This window comes from Labeo rohita, chromosome 3 (genome assembly GCF_022985175.1).
Source record: "Labeo rohita strain BAU-BD-2019 chromosome 3, IGBB_LRoh.1.0, whole genome shotgun sequence".
Classification (NCBI taxonomy): Eukaryota; Metazoa; Chordata; class Actinopteri; order Cypriniformes; family Cyprinidae; genus Labeo; species Labeo rohita.
This window is the reverse complement of record NC_066871.1, coordinates 30639867-30653224: the sequence shown is the minus strand read 5'-3', so window position 1 is coordinate 30653224 and position 13358 is coordinate 30639867. Positions and strand designations below refer to the sequence as shown.

The window sequence follows — 13358 nt, the reverse complement described above, 5'->3', positions numbered from 1 at the left end:
GATCAGAGGAGTTTCTTACACTTTTCTGGGCAGTTCTATCAAGATCTATCAGATTTAATGAGAAGTGCCTGTGAACTGTGGTCTTTGGGTACACTGCAGATTTTCGATATGAGTTAAAAGTTCAGGCAATGATCAGAAACATGCTTGTCTAGAAAGCACATTTCAGATTTGATCTGAGGTTTTTCAGCTGTAAAGTCATACTGTGCAATCGGTGTGAAGAATATTTGCATGATTCTGCCTGAAGCGAAGAGCATTTGTTTGTTGCAAAATCAGTGCTGGTATTTTATCTTGTTAGAAAATTGCAATGGTTTGACGCCGGAAACAAGGGTTCAAATTCGAAAATGACTTACCACTTCACAAGATGTTAACCAATGAACTGGAACCAATGAACTGTTAACCAATGAACTGGAGTCGTGTGGTTTAATGTGTTGGTTTTTTAGCTGTTTGGACTCATTCTGACGGCACCCATTCACTGCAGAGGATTTATTTCTGAGCAAGTGATGTAATGCTAAATTTCTCTGAATCTAATATGATGAAGAATCTCATCTACATTTTGAATGGCCTGAAGGTGAGCAAATTCCAGCAAACCTTCATTTACTGGTGAGCTGTTCTTTGAATCAGTGCGATTTGTGTTTGCTTTTGTGGAAATCACAACAGAGTGTCTTACACAAGCTGTGCACGACGGTTTGGCTAACAGTTGAGACTCCCCAGATCACATTAGATTAAACTGAAAGCCTTTAACAGACTCGTACATCTGCGATGAACCTCCTCTGACTTCTCTTATTCAATTTACTGAGATATTCAGTTATGTCATGCAGAAAAGCTGAATCACAAAGACAGTTTTCAATTTGCTCAGTCACTTTGCATAAAAATTTCTTGAGCACGGCACTCTGATTTAACCGTTCGCTTGGCTGTTTGAACATTGTCATGTGGAGAACTGCATTCTTTCAGTTAATGGAGCTGAGTGTTTCTGTAACAAAATTTAATTGCATGATCCAAATTAAAGACTTGCCATATTGTGCCTCGTGATGAAAATTATAATGATGGGATGTTAACAGCATATTTTTGGCATCGGCACACATTATAGGGAGCCCATCTGTTAAAGTTTTTTTTTTCTTATGTGCGACACAATTAAGCAGTATTATGAATCTCTCCAACAAACCAGTTGATCGGTTTACAGATCTGACTGTTTAAGTTGGTTTGTTTTCACACAAAGCTAGTGTAAGAGTTGCATGTACCAATTTTTGTATCTTTTTAAAGTTTGAATGCCTCGGTCTGAAAAAGAGAGGCTTTGCACCCAAACAATATTCTCATATCTTTATAACATTATAGTTGAACCACTGACGTCACAAGGGCTATTTTAACAATGTCCTTACTGGCTTTGAACACGTCAGTTGCATTACTGTCTTTGCAGGGTCAGAAAGCCAATAGATTTCATCAAAAATATCTTAATTTGTGTTCTGAAGATGAACGAAGGTCCTACAGGTTTGGAACGGCATGAGGGTGAGTAATCAATGACAGAATTTTAATTTTTGGAAGAACTATCACTTTAACTGTAAGGGGCTCTAAAGTCGCAAAAATAAACTACAGTTGTTTTAAGCGCCAATGGGAAACGCGTTCAAGTCTCACAAGGTCTATTTATTAGGATTTCTTTAGTCAGGATTAGTCATGGCAGTCCAAAGAAACACAGCAGTCTTGCTGTTTCCCACCCTGCTGTCACTATCTGTATAATCATGAAAACATGATTGTATTTCCTTTGTCGGATCATTAGAAGAAAGCAGGAATGAGCAAATAGCTGCTTCCTGGGGTGAAAGTGATACTGGGACCTGACAGGAAAAATAACTTTAAATGTAGCCCACTGTTAAATGACAGACTGATCATGCCTAGTACATCTGAGTTTTTTTTAACTGAGCTTTTTCCCTCACTCTCCTAACATTCACTAAATATTGTAAAAATGTGAAGGCAGTTGCTGAATGTTTCATAATTGTTTAAAATAGTTACTTGTAAAACGTACATTAAGTTGTCTATTTGTAGGCTATTAATAGAAAACCGTCAGTTGCACTCTCAAAAACAATCAATTCATTTAAACAGACCCTTCACATACATTACACGTTGCTTTCTGTAACTATGGACTGAATTAGCGACACTATAAATAACTTCATTTCTAAGCGAACTGATGATTTTAAAAGAGAACTGCATCGTTTTAAAAGTAACGTATTTATGCATACGCTAAACAGAAGTCAAGTATGGCACTAAAAAAGCACTCAAGCACCTTCATAAACGCAGCTATAGATGAATTTCATCATATCATTCTCACCTTGTTTGCTTGTGTCTCCGCAGAGCTCTGTTTGATCCAGGGATCCGTACAGTTTCGGGGTGCTGCGCCCTTTCTCCATGCTTTCAAGCTCCTCAACACACTTGAAGTTTGAGCTAGATCAGATGTCGCTGCTTTGCTCTTCGGCCGGTGAATCAAAGCGCAGTTTGACTGATGGAGGTTTTTAACTCCATGTCCTCGCTGATGCACACAGTGATGCGCGCGCCCGCACCTGCTGCCGATGCTGTGAGTGATTGTGTGACACATTGTAGTGATGCTCAACACAATTATTCTCCCATTACCTGAAAGCGCCACCCTGTGAATAACGGGAAAAGTGACATTAAGGTAAAATATCTTTCTTTTACTTCTGAAATTACATTTTAAAGATCAGATATACCCTACTTTTGACAAATACGACAAACGTGTTTTTGTATAGAGACTTAACCGTTAAATTTTACAAAATGTGCTATTAAATATATGCATATTATAAAAAGAGTAGTCCTGGGCGGTTTGAATCGGTATCACTTTTTTTATAGGATTCTGACGCTGTGCCTTTAAATGAATCAGATTGCATGAAAGAGTTGCAGAACCACTGCATTTTTAATAACGATTCAAACAACCTTATTTCCACCTTTTCCTTTAACGCAGAAGTAAGCCTATGGGTGAGACTTCCGGTTCATTAGCTGCCATGGGGAAATAACTGGAAGAATAACAACATGCAGTAATCTGTAAAATGCACTAAAACCAGTGTGCTCATAATTATGATAATACATTAAAATAATATGATAAGACACACCAATTTGCAATATCAAGCAGCAAAACCAGCTGTTTTGTACAGCTAGAAATAGCTGGACTCCCATGAGACCAGAAGCCAGGGTTGCCAGGTTTTCACAACAAGACCCGCCCAACTGCTACTCAAAACTAGCTAAATCTTGTTTCGAGGGGGTCCCCGTTCTGGGGGATAAAATACACGTTTTTTTGTCGGGGTTCCCCTGGTAAATTTGTATTTCAGGGGCTAAATTGAGGTCGTTTCAACCCACGGACATCAAAAACAACCTGCGGCAACACTGTTAAAGTAGCCCGGAAAAACTGTGGACTTGGCAACACTGCCGGAAGCCAGACCCATAAAATTTACAAATGGCCACGCCCACTCTTATGGGTAGAAAAAGGTGGATAGTATAAGCAGTTTTTGGTGTAAATTAGATTGTATAATTTAAACATTTTAAGCAAAAACAGAAAGGTCTGACCTTAGCTTTACTACATACCAGTGGCGGCTACTGGTCTGTCAAATAGGGGAAGCTCATTTTCGGCCTACATCATAAAATTGTCTATTTATTTATTCACAAGAATGTGCCTTATTGTCATAAGTAAGTCACAATGCAAACAATCGTAAAAAAAAAAAGCTTTAGTTTTATTATGCAAAATATGATGTATTTTTTCTTTTAGTCAGATGCTACTATAGAGTATAAATATTTAGCAATTTAAATAAGGTTATTATGGAGATTTATTTATTTATAAAGTATTTTAATAGAAATATAAGGTTTCATTATGTTATGTTAAAATTTTTCAAGATTACTATATATATATATATATATATATTAATTTATAGTCATCCTCCATGTTAATATTTAATGTAGTAATCTATATATATATATTGATTACTACATTAAATATTAACATGAATGAATGAATGAACGATCTAAAAAAAATATTAAACTCTGTAAAAGTGAAACAAGGAATGTGGTGTATAATTGTGTGAAATGTATGATGAAAATCAAGCAATTTCGCCAAGCAAATATAAAGAAATAGGTTGCAGCAGTTTTTATTTCGACTGAACTTGAGAAATCCGCGATGGGACTGAGCGCGAATAGCTTCAGCGATTCCTTATAGTACAAAATCGCTGTCAGTCAAAAGGAGATGCAATCTTTCGACAGACCCTCCAATCATCACGCAGAAGCTCGGCGTCCAGGCCAGCCCACTCCTCATTTGCTCCTCATTCACCCCCAGAGACGCTGAGCGTCCGTGGGCGGGACATAATCGCAGCGTTTATCCAATGACCGTCTAGTTTCAAAGCACTGAAAAAAAACGTTCAAAGCAGCCGCATTGAAGTCAATGGACGCTGGGCTTCAACGGGGAAATGCACTGTGACGCTACGGGAATGTATGAGAAGAAAATCAAGTCAGCCGACCTGCTATATCTAACTGATTCTGAACGAACTCGTCTTTGAGATGAACGTTTTCTAACGCATTTTTAGTCAAGAAAATGTTAATACAATAGTACATAATTTGACCATTAATTTTGTGACATTATAGGGGAAGCTGAGCTTCCCTTGCAGTCTTAAAGAAATCGCCACTGCTACATACCATATCTACACAAAACAAAAGCAGCAGACCAGTTGAATGAAAACGAAAATTCACTCTCTGTTTACACTAGTGCGTTTAAAATGGCGTTTTAAAATGAAAACGATCCTCGTCTACACTAGCTTTCACTGCCTTTCAGAAACGATCTCCGTCTACACTACACAACTGAAAACGCATGACACATTACCGTTCATGCAGATACAACCATTGATGTATATTTAGATGCCTATTTAGATGGCGCGTCTACATGCTTGGAAGGGTCGAATGATGCATTCGACTCCGGTCCTGGAGGGCCGCAGCCCTGCAGAGTTTAGATGTAACCCTAATTAAACACACCTGATCCAGCTAATCAAGTCCTTTAGGCTTAATTGAAAACTGCATAGTATTTGTGTTGGAGCAAGGTTGGAACAAAACTCTGCAGGGCTGCGGCCCTCCAGGAACTGAGTTTGACACCCCTGGTTTACACAGTCGTCAAGGATACAGCTACGCCATCATTTTCAAAATTCTCAGGTTTGGTCTGCGTACACTGAAAAGCAACCCCTCTTTCAAAACTTTTCAAAACAGGGTCTGCAGCGTTTCAAAAGTCTCCATTTTCACATGTCGAAAACACCGTAGTGTAAACCACAAGCGGAACCGTAGCAAAAGTTATGCGTTTTAAAACTCACTAGTGTAAACGTGTAGCCTCTGACAGTGGCGCTTATGGAACAACTCTGGAACAGCAACAATACAGCGTTTCCTTGGTTACCTGCCTTTAAAAACTACATATATACATTATATTGATGTAAGATGAAAAGAAAATACTTTTTGAAGACAGTCAGTTCCCCTCAGAGATACATTCATATAAACCCCCAATTCAGTAGGATTTTCTTCCAATATTCGCATCAAGAACAGTGATCTTGCTGTGCCTGTTGCATTAATTTGCCCTTTTTGCATTCGTCTTTAGCGTCTCTGGCTTTTGCTAACGGTCGTTTATTTGGTTTATTTGCTTAGTTAAAGAATTAGCTGTGTTAATAATAGTTGCATTTGTCAGAAGTGTATGCAGGTAACAGCCATCTTCTTTCAATTCAAGATGCTATGTTGATTAGCCACTTGTATGCAATTTTTTTAAATTCATATTGTGTACCTAATTCAAACCGGTATACCACTTAAATCGGTATATCGCCCAGCACAAAACAAAAAACAAAAAAAAACAAAACAAAAATAATACCAACACACAAAAAGTATGTATGCTTTTTGATGTCATGTGCTTAACAACTATTGATTGGTCATTTTTGGTCAAGATGTTACCAAAATAATTAATAAAATACAACAAATATGCCAAATAAATACGTAATATGCTTAATAAAATGCATACTAAAATGCTTGTCATACATAAATTGGCTCATAATTGAATAAAAAGTAAATAAAATTAAATATATAAGAAGAAATTAAATAATATATATTTTTAAACTGCACTAATTACTATTTGGCAGCAATTCCACTTCAAGAAAAAGCCTTTGAAAACTGTTACTCGGTGGAGATACAAATTTATGCAAAATTATAAATGAGATGTTTACATATTTCGTTGAAATGTTTTCCATCCATTCATGTTGGCAAATATTTATGGAAAGTCAAAACTCGCAAATATAACCAAAGTAACTACTGCTTACCTTTAAAATGTAAAACACTTTCAGTCTTTGGGTCAGTGGACTTGATGTAACATTTGTAATGTTCATATTCAGAAAAAGTAAAAACCTGCAACATTAATGCACTGTTTCATTAAAAACACTGGCTTTACATTTTAATACAGTCCCTGTTGTGTCAGTAATAGAATGATCCAACTTCTAGGAAATGTTTTATCAAGCATTACAGCCTTTCCTGTATGATAACATAAACATTTGCTTAAAGTAATTTTAATTGTAAAACAAGTGGTTTATCCCAGTCAACAGTCAGGACATAAACGTTAAGCTCACAGTATGTTTGCACTATGAATGAGGCCTACAGAAAACGTTTGTGTGGGTTGGGTTTTGCTGAACCATTAACAGCCTGGTTGCATTGATAGATTATGCTTTTGAAGCAACCTTTTGAGGAGCACTTTTATCTGACCCTGGTGTCAATGCTTGCTGTTAGATTTGAGCAACAACATCAACATTGACACATTGCTATGCCATGAAATGTCACCATGGCAAATTTACGTTCACCATTTCTTTACAAGGAATGCCATAAAATGATTCACACTGGGTCAAAGTACACCACTTGTTATAATGTAAAGCTTATCAAGACATTTAGACAAAATGAAAAACACTTAACTTCATGTGTTTGTTTAAAGAGGAAATAATCATTTAATAGATGTTTTTGATTTCAAACATGAAAAAGAATGAAAGAATATTTATAACCATCCTTCCTCTCCTTTAAAAAAAAGGTCAAATACCCTGCTCTACAAGCTGTACAGGAACATTTACTCAAGAACAAGTTAGGGAAGTTTTTTTTTTTTTCCAGTACAGGTTTGGCAAACATTTCTACGCAGAGCATCCTGTTCCCAATCCCTTAAACTGGAAATAAGCTATTTAATGATGATTACCTTCAATAAACCCCTGTTCTGGAGACAACTGTGCAAAATGTAAGTGCCTCATGCACAATAAATAAAAAAAAAGTCTCCACATAACGTAACTGAGGCTTACTGTCAGATCACAAATATTTGCAAAAGATAACAATGAGTGCTAACGAAAGGGTGTGAACATGAAACAGTAGGCACTATTTGCTCACATGCTTATTGTTGTTTGGCAGAGACGACATACTTACTGTAAGCCAGCAGATTAGCTCATTTCCAGCCCTTCAGTTTATGACAGAGCTGGCCTGTTAAGCAACAAGTCTTCACACAAGATGATGTGCATTTTAGGATATTCAAGTATACTGGTATTGGAGCTGTAATTCTGTTCTCAAAGCCTTAAAGACATAGTTCACGCAAAAATGAGAATTCTTGCATTATTTACTCGCCCTTATGTTATTCCAAACCTGTCAAACATTCGTTCATCGTCAGAACACACTTTAAGATATTTTTGATGAAATCTGACAGTTTTCTAAACCTGCATAGACAGTAACGTAACTGACATGTTCAAGGCCCAGAAAGCTAGTTAGGACATTTTTAAAATAGTCCATGTGGCATCGATGGTTAAACCATAATTTTATGAAGCTACAAGAATACCTGTTATGCACAAAGAAAACAAAAATAACAACTTTATTTCTTCTCTTCCATGTCAGTCTTCAATGTGCGTTCACAAGAGTACCACAACACTTTTTTTTTGTGTTTTTTTGCGCACAAATAGTATTCTTGTAGCTTCATAACATTACAGTTGAACCACTTATGTCATATGGACTATTTTATCGATGTTCTTATTACCTCTCTTATTAGCTTTCAGATTTATTGAAAAACATCTTAATTTGTGGTCCAGAGATGAATGAAGGTCTTATGGGTTTGGAACAACATGAGTAATGATAGAACTTTCATGTTTGGGTGAACTAACCCTTCAAATATTCCCAAATAGAAATTTATCTGGCTTGAAAGAATAATGAATTGATTTAAATTCATTCCTGATGTACTGTATGTTATGACGATGAATGAAACCATGCCCTCATGGAGCGCAAAAAATGATTTACTTAGTTTTTTGTCTAGCTTTCCATTGCAGATATTTAAAAAAAATAATAATTAAGATGCATTTACCTGAGAAGGAAAATAACTTCAGATATTAAGACATTAAGTCATTAATGTGGTGTCAATGAGGTGAGTAAATTCCCAGCAGGCACAGAATGTCATAAGACATTGATATTTGTCACACAAAGTTCAAATGATTTGCAACGGTCGTTTTGTCACGTCCAGTGTAGACAGATATTGAGAAGGGTATTCCTGCACAACCGGAGGCTGCAGTTTCAGGACCGCATTTCTAGGACCCTATAGTTTTTTTTTTTTTTTGTATTATTTTATTTATTTATTGTATTTATGTATGTATTATTTTAATAGCGCTTGCTATTGTGTATGTTATTATATTTTAAAGAAATATGTAGTTGGTTAATTGTATACACTTAATTATTGTCCTAACCAACTCCTAACCCTTAACATACCCTTAACACTGGAAACCCGACTGAAGTATTTAACCTAATTTATTTCAATATATTCTATATATATTCTGGTTTTAAATTCAGTTTTCTTGTAAAGCACAGTGATTCACGTCTGATGTGTGACACGCATAAAATGCAGTAAATGGTAAAACAATTGCGCTACAAATTAGTGTGTTTATTGGTACATTAATAAATGTAAGATAATTTGAATACAAATGCTAGTTTATAACATTCAGCAGAACAATGAACTGTTTTGCACAGCTAAAATAGGCTAAATAGAGATTGCTGACACCGCCTCAAACACAAGTTCACACCAGGTCTTACATTAAAAATAAAATGGAATGATAAAAAAAATGAATAGTTTTTGTTCTATGCTTGAATCGTTCTATGCTTGAATCTAGATGGCGCTGTCACAAAAAAACAGGGTCTTAGAAGTGCGGTCCTAGAAGTGCGGTCCTGAAACTGCAGCCTGCGGTTGTGCAGAAACATACTATTGCAGATATTAGCTGTTGTGGCGCGATGCGATGCAGTGCAACAACTGTTGCGTCCAGTGTAGAAACGGTGTGAGCGTTCGGGCGTTTTTTCTCGGCACAGAGAGTTAAAGAGTGTTCAACTTTGAGTAAAACGCTGCCGCAGAGTACAAAAAAACAATCTTCTCCATTTTCAACTGTCCGTTGTAAGTTCAGTTAAATGTTCTATGATTGATTGTTAATAATCTGTTCACTGTTTGGTTAAAGCCGACGCGGCTGCGGCTGCAGTTTACAAAAAGATAAAATATTTTTATCCTTAAGATAATTAAATAATTGGGGTGTAAATCTTGTTTATTTTTCTCACTCCACTAAAATTTTTTCCTTTTTTTTTTTTTTTAGCATAAATTCAATTTTTATAAATTTTCTTAGAAAACGAGACTTGTGTTCTTGTTTATGTCATTGTACTTCTCAAATAAATGCTTATTCATTCAAAAATTTTTTTAGATATTTGCAATGGAAAACATGCCAAAAATATTGAGTAAGAAAATTATTCTTTGCTGTGTACTGAACTGTATTAGCGTTTTATTTTTTGTCTGTTAACAAGTCATTTTTTACTTCCACTGATTAAGACTTATCCTTTGTCCACTTGTTGTTCCTCCTTGCATCTTCCATAGCTGTCTCAAGCCAGTCTTTTTCCTGGTCCGACTCAGACTCGCTTATCTCGGTGTCGGCGGCCAGCAGACGTGAGTAGTTTATCCGGCGCTGCCGGGGAATCTTCCACTTGAGTACGGCAAGAGCGCTGCTCCACAAAGCCAGAGTGACCGCCATGCCTTGGAAAAGCACCTGGACCCCAAACTTTTGCACCACAAACCCAGCTGCCAGACTTCCAAACGCTGCTCCCAACTCCAGAGAAAGCACCTCAAATAGCCTTAAAATGGTCTTTTCGGTGCCGGGAGTGGCGATGTCTTCGCTTTGTGATGTTACAGACCACCAGAAGGCACCGGTGCCGAAGCCCGCCACCAGTTGAGCGGGTATTACGGCCCATGGACCCCACAGGAAGGAATAATAAAGACACTGCAGGGCTAAACTAACAACGGCGATTACAAGTAACCAACCGTGGTACTTTAGAAACCGGGATAGACGCCCAGCAAATGGAGCAAAGCCAGTTTGGCTCAAGTGTGCCAAGGCTAAAGAAATGCCCATGTGGATTTCCGTGGCACCACAGTCCTGCATGTGCCATAAGAGGAAATCCGACACAGCTGAGCTCACCATGCCTATCAAAATGACAGTGACAGCACAAAGTATCGCTTGCGAGTTCCCATGCACCAGTTGTAGTGCCTTAAAGCCTCCACTAGTAGGCCGCTCACGCTTGCGGAGGTAGATTGGAAGCAGAGCAGCTGTAGGCACAGTTAAGGTCATAAATACAGTGTAGGAGTAAAACTCCAGTGCAGTTCCTGTAAGACAAAACAGGCTGGTTACAAGAACTCCAACCGCACAGTTGCCAAAAGCAGCTCCAAGCTGCTTCCAGAGCTTCACACTGTTATGGCGGTCAGTGGCGTCTACGAAATCCAAGTATTCGTAAAGTCCATCATCAGCCGTCCATTCCAACGGGGCGGCCATGAACTCCCACAATCCCATCACAATGAGAACCAGAAAGAACATCTGATGCTGGGCATCCATAGCTTTCAGGCTCCCCAGGAACTCAGTGTGAGGATCTTCTTCCTGTTCAGGCTTCTCCAAAGATCTCAGGCCTCTCGCTGACCAGTTGGAGGTTACAAGTGTGGAAGTTTCGACAGGTTGTTCGGTATTTACAGATGTTTGGTCTATTGAGTAAACAGTAGTGTTTGATTGCCACGGGACCGTCGTCCTCTGTAGAATGGTGGTAGGATCAACATCGGGTTGGCTAGCATTGCACCGTCCACTTTCAGTTTGGACTCCTGCGGACGGGAAGAGCAGAAGAGCCAAAACCACCAATGCCGAGGTGAGCAGAGAGCCCACTATGACTGTCCGCCGTTTGTCGTACTGCCTGGCGAGGACGCTGGAGGACGGGCGCCACACCAGGGCGAGCAGATGCTTGGACGCCATGATGATTCCGATCATGGAGGCGCTGAGACCCAGGTGCCGGAAGTAGAGGGTCAGGAAGGGAAGGAGGCAAGCGGAGCCACAGGAATGGAGAAAGTGGAAGACGCCCGCCAGCCGCATGGCTCCCTTCACATTCCACTGCTTGCTCTTCTGCATTGCTCCCTTCTTCATTATGGCAGTTGACTTAAGTAAGTGCTCTGTGTGGTTTAAACAAAAATTATTAATTGATTAAAAATATATATACAATTTCTCAGATCAATTAAAGGGTTGGTTCACCCAAAAAAGAAAATTCTGTCATTAATTACTCACCTCTGTGTCGTTCCAAACCTGTAAGACCTTTGTTCATCTTCAGAACACAAATTAAGATATTTTTGATGAAATCTGTGAGCTTTCTGACCCTGCATAAACAGCAATGCAACTGGCACGTTCAAGACACAGAAAATTAGTATGAACATTGTTAAAATAGTCCTTGTGACATCAGTAGTTCAACCGTAATCTTACGAAGCTACCAAAATACTTTTTGTGGGCAAAGAAGACAAAAAAAGAACAACTTTATTTAGCAATTTCTTCTTTTCTGTGGTGCTGCTGACACAGGAGTCGGCGTTCTGACATATGACGTCAATCTTTCTCAGTTCATCATCTGTATATTCTGGTTTATAAAATTACATTTTATACATCACATAGACTATTTTAACAATGTCCTTACCACCTTCCTGGGCCTTGATCGTGGTAGTTGCATTGCTGTCTATTCAGGGTCAGAAATCTATCAGATTTCATCAAAAAATATCTTAATTTGTTTTCTAAAGATGAACGAAGATCTTATAGGTTTGGAACGACATGAGAGTGAGTAATTAATGACAGAATTTTCATTTCGGGGGGTACTATACCTTCACTTTAAGTACCATATACAATGGTAAAAGTTAATAGATAAATGTAAAAAAATAACAGTTTGTCCAAAAAAACATGGTATTGTCATGGTAGCACCATGGTACTTTATGTGGAATGTTTAGAATTTTGTACCTTTGTTACAGATGTTATTTTATATTTTCCATTGCATGATGATATTATTTTCTTTCAATTAAATATTCAATAAATACAAACACATAAATATAACAATTAAATATGTGGGTGTAAAATATGAATAAATATATATAATAAACGTCCAAAAACATGGTTTGATATTAGTAATAGTAATACAATAGTAATCTTTGATAGTAGAAATTATATATAATTTAAAACGATCTATTTCTAATGGGTAACACGATTTTACACCAAGGAAAACAGTGTACTATTGTATTTAAATTGTCTTTCGAGGTGATGATATCATTACAACGCTTAACATATAAAACATAACATAACATAAATAACATAATAGGCTCCATATGGAGCAAAACTGTGTCCAGTAAAATGCATTTACATAAATAACACAATAGGCTCCATATGGAGCAAAATTGTGTCTAGTAAAATGCATTTACATACACATCCCCTCACTATGATTTCCAAAACAGGACACTTCTAGAAAACGAAACATCATATGTGAGTAAAGTTGATTAAACGTGTCCATTACAAATACGGAAGAGAATGTGCAGTCTGTGTATCACAATTTCACTAAATGAAACGTGAAAGATTTCTAACAGAATACGTAATGTTTTCCATAAATTATCATCTTGTACTGTAAATCGCTTAAGCTGGGTTAAAGAAAAAAAGAGACGTTCAACAACTGCAAGTAGCCTACACGACAAACTTAGTAACAGGTAGCAGCATCGTGCACCTGTTGTAACACGTCACGAAGTTGCTCTGCGTTTGCTATTTACCTGAGATTTATCGAATCCGTAAACTCATGGTTTGCTTGACAGAATATAGTCGATTAAAGTTTCCTTTGGTTTATCATGTCCACACCGTATCCCGGTGAGGTGTTACAAGTTTTCTTTCTCTTTGACAAACAACCAATGGCTGGCCTCAGCGTATCGAGCAAATTTCATTTTTTGAGTTCACAACGCCACCTGTTGGTGAGAAGATTAATTTACCGTATAAAAC

At 37.6% G+C, this 13358-nt stretch overlaps 2 protein-coding genes across 3 annotated transcripts in view; both read right to left on the bottom strand.

Annotated features, from left to right (window-relative positions):
* The window catches only part of zgc:171844 (uncharacterized protein LOC100151763 homolog), a 29324-nt gene extending 26705 nt beyond the window's left edge, over positions 1-2619 (bottom strand). Inside the window, exon 1 of one of the 2 annotated variants that reach the window (XM_051105931.1) lies at positions 2318-2619. In XM_051105931.1, the coding sequence (XP_050961888.1) occupies positions 2318-2396 (79 nt within the window). In that variant the 5' untranslated portion in view covers positions 2397-2619. The remainder of the gene's footprint in view (positions 1-2317) is intronic. The other variant, XM_051105930.1, reaches the window with a different exon arrangement.
* A 5250-nt stretch (positions 2620-7869) lies between these two features.
* mfsd6l (major facilitator superfamily domain containing 6-like) lies at positions 7870-13303 on the bottom strand. The gene is made up of 2 exons (XM_051105929.1): positions 13136-13303; positions 7870-11518 (listed from the first exon to the last, which is right to left on the bottom strand). The coding sequence occupies exon 2, from the start codon at positions 11490-11492 to the stop codon at positions 9864-9866; it is 1629 nt and encodes a 542-aa protein (XP_050961886.1). The 5' UTR covers positions 11493-11518; positions 13136-13303; the 3' UTR covers positions 7870-9863.
* Positions 13304-13358: the final 55 nt, after the last annotated feature.

Bases quoted from the DNA above. Each gene is read 5' to 3' on its own strand.
- mfsd6l (XM_051105929.1), bottom strand. From the start codon at position 11,492: ATGAAGAAGGGAGCAATGCAGAAGAGCAAGCAGTGGAATGTGAAGGGA.